This window comes from Neopsephotus bourkii, unplaced genomic scaffold (genome assembly GCF_033783945.1).
Source record: "Neopsephotus bourkii isolate Nb327-2 ecotype Australia unplaced genomic scaffold, CSIRO-AGI_Nbou_v1 NB_1749, whole genome shotgun sequence".
In the NCBI taxonomy this organism is placed as follows: Eukaryota; Metazoa; Chordata; class Aves; order Psittaciformes; family Psittacidae; genus Neopsephotus; species Neopsephotus bourkii.
This window is the reverse complement of record NW_026902223.1, coordinates 6,279,506-6,291,760: the sequence shown is the minus strand read 5'-3', so window position 1 is coordinate 6,291,760 and position 12,255 is coordinate 6,279,506. Positions and strand designations below refer to the sequence as shown.

General features: G+C 50.6%; 1 protein-coding gene across 15 annotated transcripts in view; it reads left to right on the top strand.

Annotated features, from left to right (window-relative positions):
- Positions 1-12,255, top strand: part of CACNA1G (calcium voltage-gated channel subunit alpha1 G) — a 138,434-nt gene that overhangs the window by 53,480 nt on the left and 72,699 nt on the right. For all 15 annotated transcript variants that reach the window (XM_061377187.1, XM_061377185.1, XM_061377183.1 and 12 more), the window contains exons 4-10: positions 956-1,053; positions 2,945-3,104; positions 4,929-5,220; positions 5,411-5,503; positions 7,045-7,855; positions 7,936-7,980; positions 9,331-9,695. In XM_061377187.1, coding sequence (XP_061233171.1) covers positions 956-1,053; positions 2,945-3,104; positions 4,929-5,220; positions 5,411-5,503; positions 7,045-7,855; positions 7,936-7,980; positions 9,331-9,695 — 1,864 coding nt within the window. The remainder of the gene's footprint in view (positions 1-955; positions 1,054-2,944; positions 3,105-4,928; positions 5,221-5,410; positions 5,504-7,044; positions 7,856-7,935; positions 7,981-9,330; positions 9,696-12,255) is intronic.

The following is a 12,255-nucleotide window of genomic DNA, read 5'->3' as shown; positions in this document are numbered from 1 at the left end:
TTGTCCTCTGTAAATACATCGGGTGGGTAAATACCAAGGACAAAACATCTACAGAATTAGAGAATCAACTAGAAGCTACAGCACTGCCATAGGAACAAATGGCTATGGCTTGTCCTGAATAAATTAGAGTTGGAAGTTAGGCTTCTAACCATCAAAATTGGAGGGAGGGAACCACCCAACCATCTTTGAGATGGAATTTGAATATTTTCAGAAGAGATTCCTATTCTGTGGTTGCCTTTGGCTATGCCATGAGCAGAATGAGACAGTGCTGGGGCACCCCAAGCTTGCAGCAGTCCAAGTGCATCCTCAGACTGTCATGTGCAGGTTGCACCTCAGTGTCCTGATCTGTGGAATAACCCCATCAGGCACAGTGTAGGAGCACTGGAAGGTTCCTTGGTCCATTTTTGCTTCATTTATTATCTACAAATGTCATCAGTTTTGATTTGTGTGCTTGCTTGTCCACTGGAGCCCCACTTGCCAATGGTCCCTGCTGGGTAGAGCTGGCGTGGCTCAGTGTCCTGTGCTGCACACCTCTCTTGCCCCAAGGAAAGGGTCCGCACCAAGGGATGCTCCTTTCTCCTTTTTAGGGCTGTGGTGGTGCTCAACACAGCAAACCCAGATGCGTTAAGGAACCTGTGCAATTGTTAAAAGTGGGGCTGCCAGGAGTGTGCAGCCACTTTCAGAAGCTTTTGCCCTCGACCTGTGCAAAACAGAGTAACCAAAGCAGATGACAGAGAAGGAAAATCTGTGTCTGCGTGAGCTGGTGTGTCACATTCTTGCTCATTGACTTTATTTGATAGGCAAACAACCCTTAATTAATTCCTCTGGCAAACCTTCCTGGTGGGAGAGATGCAGTAACAAGTCCCCCTGTGAGCGGCTGGCATATAATGTTTGATTTACAGTGTTTGATAATCTAACATTTCTCCATGCTCCTCCGCATTCGTGTCTCCCACAGGATGCTGGAGTATTCCCTGGACCTGCAGAATGTCAGCTTCTCAGCGGTCCGCACCGTCCGTGTCCTGCGGCCACTCAGGGCCATTAACAGGGTCCCCAGTAAGTCAGATTCTTATTTCTCCCTTTTGATGCAAGTTCTCTGTATCTGCCTAAAGATGGAAGATGCAGTCTTATACTGTAACTCAACAGTTCACACAAGCATGGTAGTGCCAGGTCCTACCACCACGCTCTGGTTTCCAGTGCCTGTCACTTCTCTGCTTTAAGTAATATTCCCTTTGACACCTGTGGTATCAGAGATAAGCCATTAGTCAGTAAGATATCCAGCACTGCCTTCAGATGCATTTCTTTGTCATCTGAAGAGGGTTTCAAGAGGCTGCTAAGGTGAAGGGATGCAGGTGATAGGGATTGACTGAGCCAAGGCAGCAGGGGCAAAGGGTTCTGAGCTATGCAGCTTCCACCCTCCCTGTGCTACCCCATCCTTTATGGGGTATATATACCTGGAGTATGTATATACAAATATGTGTATGTGGAATAGATAAATACCTGGAGAAATGGGGGTGAAGAAGTCTTCTTGTGAGTGGCATTGCCTGCTCCTGCATGGCAGCAGGTGATGGTAACCCAGCCCTGTGTACTGAGAGGCATTGGCCATTCCAAACCCAACCAAACTGCCCAGGGAGACATTCCTGCTGTGCAGTGCTGGACAAAGCCTGGAGCACTAAGATGCAGGGCAGTCCCTCTCAGATGCTGTATGGATCAGGTGTATTAAGCACACTTGCATCAGAAACATCATTTTCCTAATCCTACGATCCTGGGTATCAAATCCAACATTGTTCTAGCCAAATTAAATCCAAGTCCAAACTCCCCCATCCAAACTAGCCCAATGCCTTGACGAACACTGATCAGCTTCAGTTCTGACTGCTGGTGCTGGAGGTGCCTAGGGTCTGTTTGTTTTTTCTGGCCTTGACTCTTGAACTTAATCTGGCTTTGCTGCTGTTCCAGTCATCACGGTAGCTTCAGAATCCTGTTTGCAATGGGTTTTTTTTATCCCCGCTGCTGACCTGATGGATGGCTGAATTTATCCACCACTGTCTAACTAGGGATGTAATTCACTTAATGTATTTTGAAACCCTGGGTAATTTATCTTGGCTTCTCTGCAGCGCAGTTACAATGGGATAGAAATGTAAGGTGGGGGGAAAAATAGAGGTTTGTGTGATGATAAATGCAGTAACCACAGAAAGTCATTTCAGTTAATTAGGAGTTGATGCAAGGTGGTTGTTCCCTAGAAGATGAGTAGAAGAAAAACCCTGATAAAGGAGGCGACAGCATCAGGCAGAGAGAAAGGACTCTTGCTGAAGTATCCAAGTAAAGGATGCAACAGTAAAGGTTTCTTTAAATGAAAATCAATATAAGCGAGTGAGAGAATGCAGAAGATGGGGAAAGGAGGAGAGCGAGAGATGAGCAGAATATTACAGAGACGTCAGATGAAATCAAGTTTTTTGTGTGTAAATGTCAAGTCGAAGTCACCCTCAATTTGTCTTTGTTACAGAACTGGCTGTTCCTGAACTTGCGAGAATTAACTGCCAGAGAGAGTCTTGTATTTTAAGGAAGAGTGGGGATTTAGGGCAGATGAGCGGAATTAGGGAGGAAAGGGAATTTTAATATATACCGAGTGGGGAAACAAATAAGACTGAGCAAGGGAGAATGTCAGAGTTTGGTCTCGGGGAAGAAAGGAGACATGTAATCACTAGAGGACTTGAGATAGGGAGTGAAGGGAGAGGAGCAGTGAAGGTTGTTTGTGTGCCCAGGAGCAGGGTATGGAGGCAGGGAGGTTTTCCAGGGGCTTTGTTGGGAAACCGGGTGGGACCAGGGAGCTGCAGGTGTTTGAATCTATGTGTGGTTGACAAGGATGGTGGTTGGGAAGGCAGTGCAAGGAAAAGTATGGATGGAAAGGAAAAGGTCAGGAGGACTCAGCGTGGGCTTTTCGCTTCAGGTATGCGCATCCTGGTGACGCTCCTTTTGGACACGCTGCCCATGCTGGGGAACGTCCTCCTCCTCTGCTTCTTCGTCTTCTTCATCTTTGGCATTGTGGGAGTCCAGTTGTGGGCAGGTTTGCTCAGGAACCGCTGCTTCCTTCCCGAGAACTTCAGCATGTGAGTCTGTGTGGGCAGCAGAAGTGTCTCTGCAGCTTGGGCGAGTCTGTCCCTTCAGGCGATAAGGATATCCATTAAAAAGCCTTCATCTTCTCTAAATGCTCCCTGCTTCTAAATGCCACCACAAGTGCTGCTCAGGCACACATGGCCAGGACAGGGAGCTGTGGCAGTTTGACATTCAAGTCCTGCAGGACTGTTCTTAAACCCTCAGCCAGCACTTGGGAACCTCTCTGATCGATAAGAGCCAACAACACCCCCCCGAGCATAAGAGTTCAGGCTTTCTAAGTTCAGCATGTCACTAATGTGTGACCTCTTCTGCATTCATGGGACTCTGAGGGATGAGTCCCGTTCAGCAGCTGGTGGTGGTTATTGGTATGGCATTTGTAGTCCCACCTAAACCCCAGGGGAAACTACTGGAGCTACCACACTTTGAGATGCTAGATCCTTCTCAGTCTCAGAGCAAGAAATGGTCCCAAAGTGTCCGTTTTCTCAGATCCCTGGATTTTAAGCCAAAGAGAACTATTGTGATCAAATGGGGTTTTGCAGCACCCAGTTTCCAGGCCAGACAGCTTCCCAGATGTAGGAATGTTGGAACAATGGTTGAAATACCTGGTGGCCATCAGCCTCTTTGAGACTGGGATTTCCACACCTGTTCTCCTACCTACCTGCTTTTTCTCACCATCTCCCTCCGTCCGAATGAAAGGAGAAGGGCAGGTAACTGCAAGCCCCTGATGGCTGCTCTACCAAGCTCCAACACCCCCATCACTACCTTTCAGTTGACTTCCTGGAGCTGATCCAGCTACAACCATACCTGGATGGCGATGCTCTGTAATGCCACAACCTCTTTCTTGCACCATGATGGTGATGCTGATGCTGTGGCTGGGCTGGCTCTCAGGTCTGGAGCTGGCATGATGTACTTTTTATCCTCTTCCACACATCTTCTAATCAATACCACCCCTCCTGTAGATCATGCCCTCAAAGGGCAGTTGGAAGAGTCATTTCCAGGGCACGTCCTTGTTAAGTAAATGGCAGCAGAGCAGGGGCCCTGCCTCACCACTGAGTAAATCCAATAGAGCCACAGGTTTGGGTGCTGTTTAATTGAGCTGGAGTTCCAGGGGTTTAGATAAGCTTTGTGGGGTATTAAAGGCAATTCTGCAGGAATTAACCGGGCTGAACTAGGCTTAAAAATATCTGCAAGCTTTAGTGGAAGTCTTGGCAGCTTTAAGGAGATAGCTGTCTGCAGAGCGAGAAGCCGGTTGCTGGCTGGCCATGGGTTGTTTCATTTCCCTGAAGAGTGTTTGCTGTGGTAAGGCCACCCTCAGAGGGAATTTAGAGCTTATCTGTGCACTGAACAGGCACTGTGACATGCAGATGAAGGCCCTGTCTCTGGTTTTTAGTAAGCTTGGGAGGTCCTTGTACATAGAGTCTTCCCAAGCAATTCTCATCCTTTTCAGGAGGACAGGAGATACAGGAGCTTAAACCGACTGATTTCCATCTTACTGCAGCAAAGGCATTTCAGTGAAGCCCTGCTGGGCTGAATCCTGCCCTTAGTCCCCTTAAGTCAAAGCCAGAGCACTTCCAGATGGGTTACTCTTAACAGTGTCATCAGAGAGGTTGCTGAGTGGCCAAGTGCACTTGCCCCAGCTTCCCAAAAGTAGTTATTGACATCATCTCACTCCGTGGGGCTACAGAAAGTCCAAGAAGGTCCCTTTCAAAGCTTTGAGATCCATAATAACAGATGTTGGACTTTGCTGTCACAGTTGTTACCTTGCCAGACTGCCTGCAGTCAGTGTGCAAACCCCAGCCCTGTCTGGACTCTTTCAGCCCCTACACGGTGGATTTGGAGAGATACTACCAGACAGAGAACGAAGACGAGAACCCTTTCATCTGCTCCCAGCCCAGGGAGAATGGGATGCGCTACTGCCGGAGTATCCCAACGCGGAGGGAGGAGGGTCTTGAGTGCACCCTGGATTATTATTCCTACAACGACACCACCAACACATCCTGTGTCAATTGGAACCAGTATTACACCAACTGCTCCGCCGGGGAGCACAACCCCTTCAAGGGAGCCATCAACTTTGATAACATTGGCTATGCCTGGATTGCGATATTTCAGGTGAGCGTGGGCAGCTATAATGTGGTGATCGGTATTGGCAGGAGCAGGATTTGGCTCCCCAGTGTCTTGTACTGCACCAGGACCGGCTGTGGGATGGTCAGAAGTGACCCAGCCAGGAGAAAAGTTGCTTGTGTACTTGGTGTTACAACTGAGTCTTGATGGGTTCATTTTCCCTTCCTGTCTCCACCAGGTCATCACGCTGGAAGGTTGGGTGGACATCATGTACTTTGTCATGGATGCACACTCCTTCTACAACTTCATCTACTTCATCCTCCTGATCATTGTGAGTGGCCTCAGGGGAACATGGGCGTCTTCCTGGCATGTGGAGTGACCCAGAGGAACAGGGCAGATAATGCAGTGAATATAAAAGCTGATGTAGAAACCAGCCTGCTGGAAGACGTGCAGCTTCAATACATTGTATTGCAGCTGAGTTTTGCTGTGAACATAAAGGAAGGGAAGACGTGCTTAAGCTGGGGTAGATACATTCCTGTTGCTGCTGCTTCTACTTCCCTCCTTGTGCTCCAAGGTTCTCTCTCTTAGTTGCCACCTTGAATTTGAGTTTAAAAGCAGACAAATTTCCCCCAGTCAGGTTTTGAGCTCTGGAAGGGGAGGAGGTTTCCCAGAAGTTCCCCGTGTTGAAGGACAGGGACATAGAGGACATTTCAGGGAAACAATCCCAAACTTCAGAGAGCACATTAAGAAAGGAGGGAAGAGATTACTGCCCACAGCCCACCCACATGTCACAGCATCATCTGAGACCACCCACAACAGAGCCAACAAAGAGTATCTGTGGGGTGGGCTCCATGAAGGGCTTCATCCATGCAAGCAGAATTGACTAGTCTGGCTGAGCTCTCTGTATAGACTCTCTTTATAGTCAAGGGAGAAAAATAGGTGCTTTAAGGGAGTGATTCATCTCCTCAAAGGTAGACATCCAAAATAAATTAGATGCATTGCAGACTTGATGTGCCTATTTCTCTCTTGACTCTAAAGGATCATTAGGTGTCTCACTCGGATCTATCTGAGATAAGTGAGATGAGTCCCTTTCTTGCTTTCTAATTTGACTAAGCCCAGCAAAATAGCTGCACGTTGTCCATTAGGCCATTGTGGGGATTTCTGCTCCTCATCAAACCAGGACTCAAACCCTGATGAGAGAAGATAGGAGGTCGTTTAGTCCATGATGGTTTTTCTGGCTCATCTAATAGCTTCCCCAGAAAAGAAACCATCCCTTGCTCTCAGCATCCCCGAAATGGCGGGGAGGAAGGACAATCAGTGCTTTTCCAGATGCCGTGCGAGTAACGTTAACAGTATGTGATAGTCCGTTAGCATGTCAGTAATTCCCTGTGATCCAGGCTGGGCTCTGCAGAAGGCAGAACCTCATGAAACCCTGGCTGGAAATAAAGCCTCCAGGCTGTGGGTACAGCCCGCTGATGCTCTTGCGTAACAGTCACCCGCAAATCCCGTTAGCAGGGGAAAGGGATCTGCTTGCAGGCTGCCCTGACTCTGCCAGGAAGAACGTTCCTATCAGGAAGCCTCAGTGCATTCATCAGTAATGCCACTAATTGTGATAATTACAACCGCTGTCTGCGGGGAGAGAAAAACATCATCTTAAAAGAGCAAAATCTTTTTGTCACAATAATCTGCTCTCGTCTTTGATCTCTGACGTGCTCTGTGGAGCGCTGGTGTGCAAGTCCTTGGGGTGGGGGTTTCGGGGGTGACTCAGTCCCCCCATGGTGCTGGCTGATGGTCCCTCTTGGGTGATGCAGGGGACAGGGCTGAATGGGGTTTGCTCCATCAAAGCTGGCTGATGGCTCTTGCTCCCTTTAGGTGGGCTCCTTCTTCATGATCAACCTCTGCCTGGTGGTGATAGCAACGCAGTTCTCCGAGACGAAGCAGCGCGAGAGCCAGCTGATGAAGGAGCAGCGAGTGCGCTACCTGTCCAATGCCAGCACCCTCGCCAGCTTTTCAGAGCCAGGCAGCTGCTACGATGAACTCCTCAAGTACTTGGTTTACATTGTCCGTAAAGGCAGCAAGCAGCTCGTGGAGCTCTACCGGGTGGCGGGGGTGAGGATGGGCTTCCTCGCCAGCCCCACGAGCAAAGCAGGGTCTGACCGGCATGCCAGGAAGCACCGGAGGAGGAAGAGGTCCTCAGTGCACCACCTCATCCACCACCATCACCACCACCACCACCACTATCACCTGGGCAATGGGAACCTGCGGGCACCTCGTGCCAGCCCCGAGATCAGCGATGTGGAGACCAGCTCACTTCACAATGGGACCAACCGGTTGATGCTCCCCCCTACAGCATCAACTGCCCATGGGACCCCCAGTGCTGCTCCCAGCAACACCGAGTCTGTCCACAGCATCTACCATGCTGACTGCCACTTCGAGCCAGTGCGCTGCCGATCATCCCTTCCGCAGCCAGGCCTTGGCTTGCCAAGCCCTGAGGGGATCCCCAAGAACATTGTGGGCAGCAAAGTGTACCCCACGGTGCACCCCAGTACCTCCCATGAGATGCTGAAGGAGAAGAACCTTGGGGAAGCAGCGGTTGGTGGTGGGAGCAGCACCCTGACAAGCCTCAACATCCCACCAGGGCCGTATAGCACCATGCACAAGCTGCTGGAGACCCAGAGTACTGGTGAGCCTGGGGCCGGGTGTCAATGTAGGGTTGCCTTGTAGAAATACAAGCTGTGACCTGATTTATTTCTCTTTCTGCAGGATTCTTTTCAGTCCACGTTACAGAGAAAGGCGATAGCTTTCCAGGTGAGGCCAACAGAAACCTTCTGACCTACCTAATGTGTTTTGTAGCCAAAATCAGCAGAGAGTTTTCAGCATCCTAGAATTCGTACTTTCAAACATCCAAGGGAAATTGGAGTTTTCATTGAACTCATTTTCTTTCTCATCCCCTGTCCTGGGGATTTATTCTGCAACTAATTTCTCCCCTCAAACTAACTTAATCTGCAATTACAGGGATCACCACTTCCCAAATCAGTTAAAACTGGGCTCAGTGACACTGAGCCTGGCTGCTTCCAAATGGTCACACTCCTTGCTGAAATGCAGGGGCTGGAGGTGGCTGCACTGCCCACTCCTTGCTGCAGAGCTTGGGGATGGGCACCCCGCAGATCTGAGTCCCAGCACATCCCCGATCACTGCGTAGCTCTGCTCCGTGTGGCACACAAGGCTTGGGGAGATCAAGTGTCTGCTTTGCTCAATGGCAGTTGCAGATGCTGAGTATTAACAATCAGTGATTTGCTCAGGAAGCCCATAACAGAGCCAGGCGCTGAATGCAGCTTTCCTGGATCAGGGGTTTCATACCTTCACTGCTGGATGCTCTTTCCCCCTCCACATCCTGAGGTTTGGAAGCTTGGGCCAGTCTAATCCAAACCCTCTCAGCTTCCAAGCAGCATTTCTGGCCAGGCTTTCCCAGACAATGAATTCCTTTTCCATCCCACCACGATAGCATTGACCTTTCCAGCCAGGAGCTGTGCAGGGAAGAAACCAAGTCCCCAGCCCAGAGACTGAATACACAGAGCTGGGCTCTGAGTTGGTTTATCGCTGGGGTTTTATTCTCACTGCGGCATGCTGCTGTGCAGGAGTCAAGCATGTGCTTTGCAGATAGCCTTTCCCTTTGGCCAGATGGTGGGATATAGGGGAATATCCTGCTGGTATTGTCACCCGGGAGCCACCTGGCAGCTGGGAGCTGCTGTTGAGGGCAGCACATGGAGGGGGAAGCTGGTGATTTCGGAGCATCAGCAAACAGCGGGAGCAGGAAAGGAGGCTGCTACAGCAGTGCTGCTGATAATTACATCCCAGAGCCTGCCAGGGCCAGAGAGATGATTGCTTTCTCCTAGCCATAATGACCAGAGGTGTAACAAGGTGAGCTTAGGGTTCTGGACAGCTCTATCTGCCTGGGGACAGCAAAGAGGGCTCTGTTACTAGGGAGAAATCACTTGGGAAGCCCAGGTTTTGCCTAGGGCTCTTTAACCCAGCAGGAGCCCTTTTCCCATTAGGAAATGCCTGTCGTGTCAAGGGCATCAGCTTGATACTAATGGGGACTGGGGGTTGCTCCTATGGCTGACAGGCTGCCATGCCCCTGCCCCAATGGCATTTCAGGGCCTTGCCAAAGCTCCTGCAAGATCCCCAGCCCCTGCACCAAGCTGGACGGTGGCTCCTGCAGCCCCGAGAGCTGTCCCTACTGCCTCAAGGCGCTGGCAAGTGAAGCTGAGCTGACGGACAACGAGACGGCCGACTCGGACAGCGATGGGGTCTACGAGTTCACGCAGGATGCTCACTACAGCGACCAGCGGGACCCGCAGCGGGGCAGGGCTCGCGCCAGGAGAGCAAGCCGGGTGCTGGCCTTCTGGCACGTGGTGTGCGAGACCTTCCGCAAGATCGTGGACAGCAAGTATTTCGGCCGTGGCATCATGGTGGCCATTCTCATCAACACGCTGAGCATGGGGATCGAGTACCACGAGCAGGTGAGTGCTGTAACAGTGGCTCTTGGCACAGCGGGGATGTGGGGCTGAATCCATCTGCCAGTGGGATGGGGAGAGGCATTGGGATGCTGTAGGGCCTCAGGATAAAACCAGGCTGGCTTTTTCTCTCTTGAGCATGCTTTCAGCTTGCAGGCTGGGGCAGCAGCAATCACCCCAGCTGGTACCTGGCTATGTGACCTCCTGCATCCCAGCCTTGACAGGGATGTTCAGCACTGTGCTGAGATGGCCATCAGCACCATGCCCTGCTGGGTTCTGTGGTGCAGAGCCCAAGGAGAGGCACCAGCTGTTTGCCACTGGGTTTGTGCCAGCCCAGCAGTGCTGGCTGCAGGCTCCGGGGTCAGTGCAGCTGCAGGCAGGGAAGCCTATTGTATTTACAGTCCCTGGAGAGGAGGTAACAAATGCCTTTGCTTCCCTGTGAATGCTCCAGCAATAGTCCAAAATAGACTCATCTCTGGCTATTCCTCTGCTTGATTATCTGAGTCCTTGCAGACAAGAGGCTGCTTCTGTTCCAGCCTCTCGCACACTTGTCACCTAGCAGAGCTTTTCCCTATATATAGTCATTAAGAAAAGGAGTTGCTACATTCCTCTTGAAACATCTCCACAAGGATGACAAGAGCTCTGCTTTCAGGGAGGCTTTTGCAGGGTCTGGTCTCATGAGGGTTTTGTGGCACGCTGCTGGCAGCACGCCTGGCATGGTGCCTCTGGTCCTGCTGCAGGCATCAGGTGGCTTGGTGCTGCAGGTGCACACTTTGTATTTGGGGTGATGAGTTTATTAGCAGGTATGGTGAGATGCTGCAAAACCTTGTTAGATACTCCTGCAATGTTCAACGGCTCCCTCTGACCAGCATGGTGCTGCTCCTGGGATGCCAGACGTCTCCTCTCCCAGACAGACACAGCCACCCCTATCCCAGTGCCAGCCTTTGCTGGGACCTCCCTCATATCTTCAGTGATGGCTTTTTACTCTTGTCCCTTCCTGGCACGTTTCATGCTTGCAGGGGCTTGTTGTATGCAGAGGCATTTCTCCCACAGTGGCAGTGGTGGTGGCTTGAGATCGACCCCAAGTTCCTGTGTCCCGCTGTGGCATTAATGCCTCAATGACCGAACACCAGGGAGGCATGGCTGTGCTCAATGTGTCCCTTCCAGCCAGCACCTTCTCCCTGATGTCCTAATACAGTCTGGCTGGCTACCCGCTGTTTTCAGTACACATTAAACAGCGATGCGTTCTCCAGTCCTGCAGGTTTCACCTTCATGTGCTGCCCTTGGTGGGAGCTCTGCAGGGAAGCTTGAGTGATTCCCCCTTTATTTAATAATAGCAGGAAGATAATCTCCTAAGAACCTGGGGGGAGGTGGCTCACAGAAACCAATGAACAGTCATATTCCTTCCTTGGCTGAAAGGTGAAAGCAGATCCGCTGTGCCTGTCCAAGTTGGGGATTAAGGTTTGTTGCCCTTTATCAGGAGCATCTTTGGGAGATGCTGGTGTAGGCTCCCACCCTGCACGTACATCCTCCTGCGGATGCGTGGGTGAGCAAGCTCCATCATCAAACACCCTAAAGGCAACACAGCTCCTTGATTCTTTGGCTTGGGGGAAAGGGGTCAGTGGGATGCTGGCCTCTGCCCTGGCCAGTGGTGAGTCCCCAGCATTGCAGCTGGATGGGAAGTGACAGATTTCTGTGGTGGTTTCCGGGTAAGAAGGTGAAGGGAGCGGATAAGCGTGGGGGGACTCCAGATGCTGTGGGTGGTTGCTTGCTTTGACGGTATTTTTGAAGCTACTACTGTTCCAGATTCCTTTCTCCCAGGCATTTGGAGTGAATAGCAGAGCTTGTTTTTATTAGTTCATCTGCTCAAAGTGGCGGCAGAGAGCAGGGAGGTGTTTTTCTCTAAACTGGAGGCTTATAGTCTGCAGTTTCATAATCTGACAGTTATGAGAGCAGGAATTAGAGGGAGGAAATGCTGGACCAGGCCTTGCTGCAGAGATTATAAACACCGAAACACGACTTTTTTCTGTTAGAAGAGCGTGCAAGTGATGAACCACGCCACGTTTATCTTCACTGGCTGATGTTTGCAAAGATATGAGGGGGCCTGAAGAGTACTTGACTCCATGGCTTTCTATATTAAACTCTCTGCTTATTTAATGGATATTTACCTCTTGGGATTTTCACATGAGCACTCTGGCACCCTGGGCTATATTAGGAGAAATGCTTTCAGGACATGTTTTAAGGTGCTCTGTCAAAAGCCTTGTTTACCAGAGAGGAGAGGACACACTTGCACTAGAGGAGGATGTGCAGGACCCAGGGATGAGCTGCAGTGGCTCACCCTTGCCTGGCTGCGTAGGGTGATTGTGGGCAGCACCATGTCCCCTCCAGCCTTCATGGTTCTGCATCAGTTCAATCCAGGACATCTAAATTTTGGCTTCTTTCATGCATCTGGATCTGTGTCAAGCCTCCAGGTCAGGAAGGAAGGGAATCAATTGTAGAATAGTTTTGGTATCTCTTGCACCTCTTTTGAATTGTTTTTTGTGAGTGCAGTGACTCAAAGACCTGT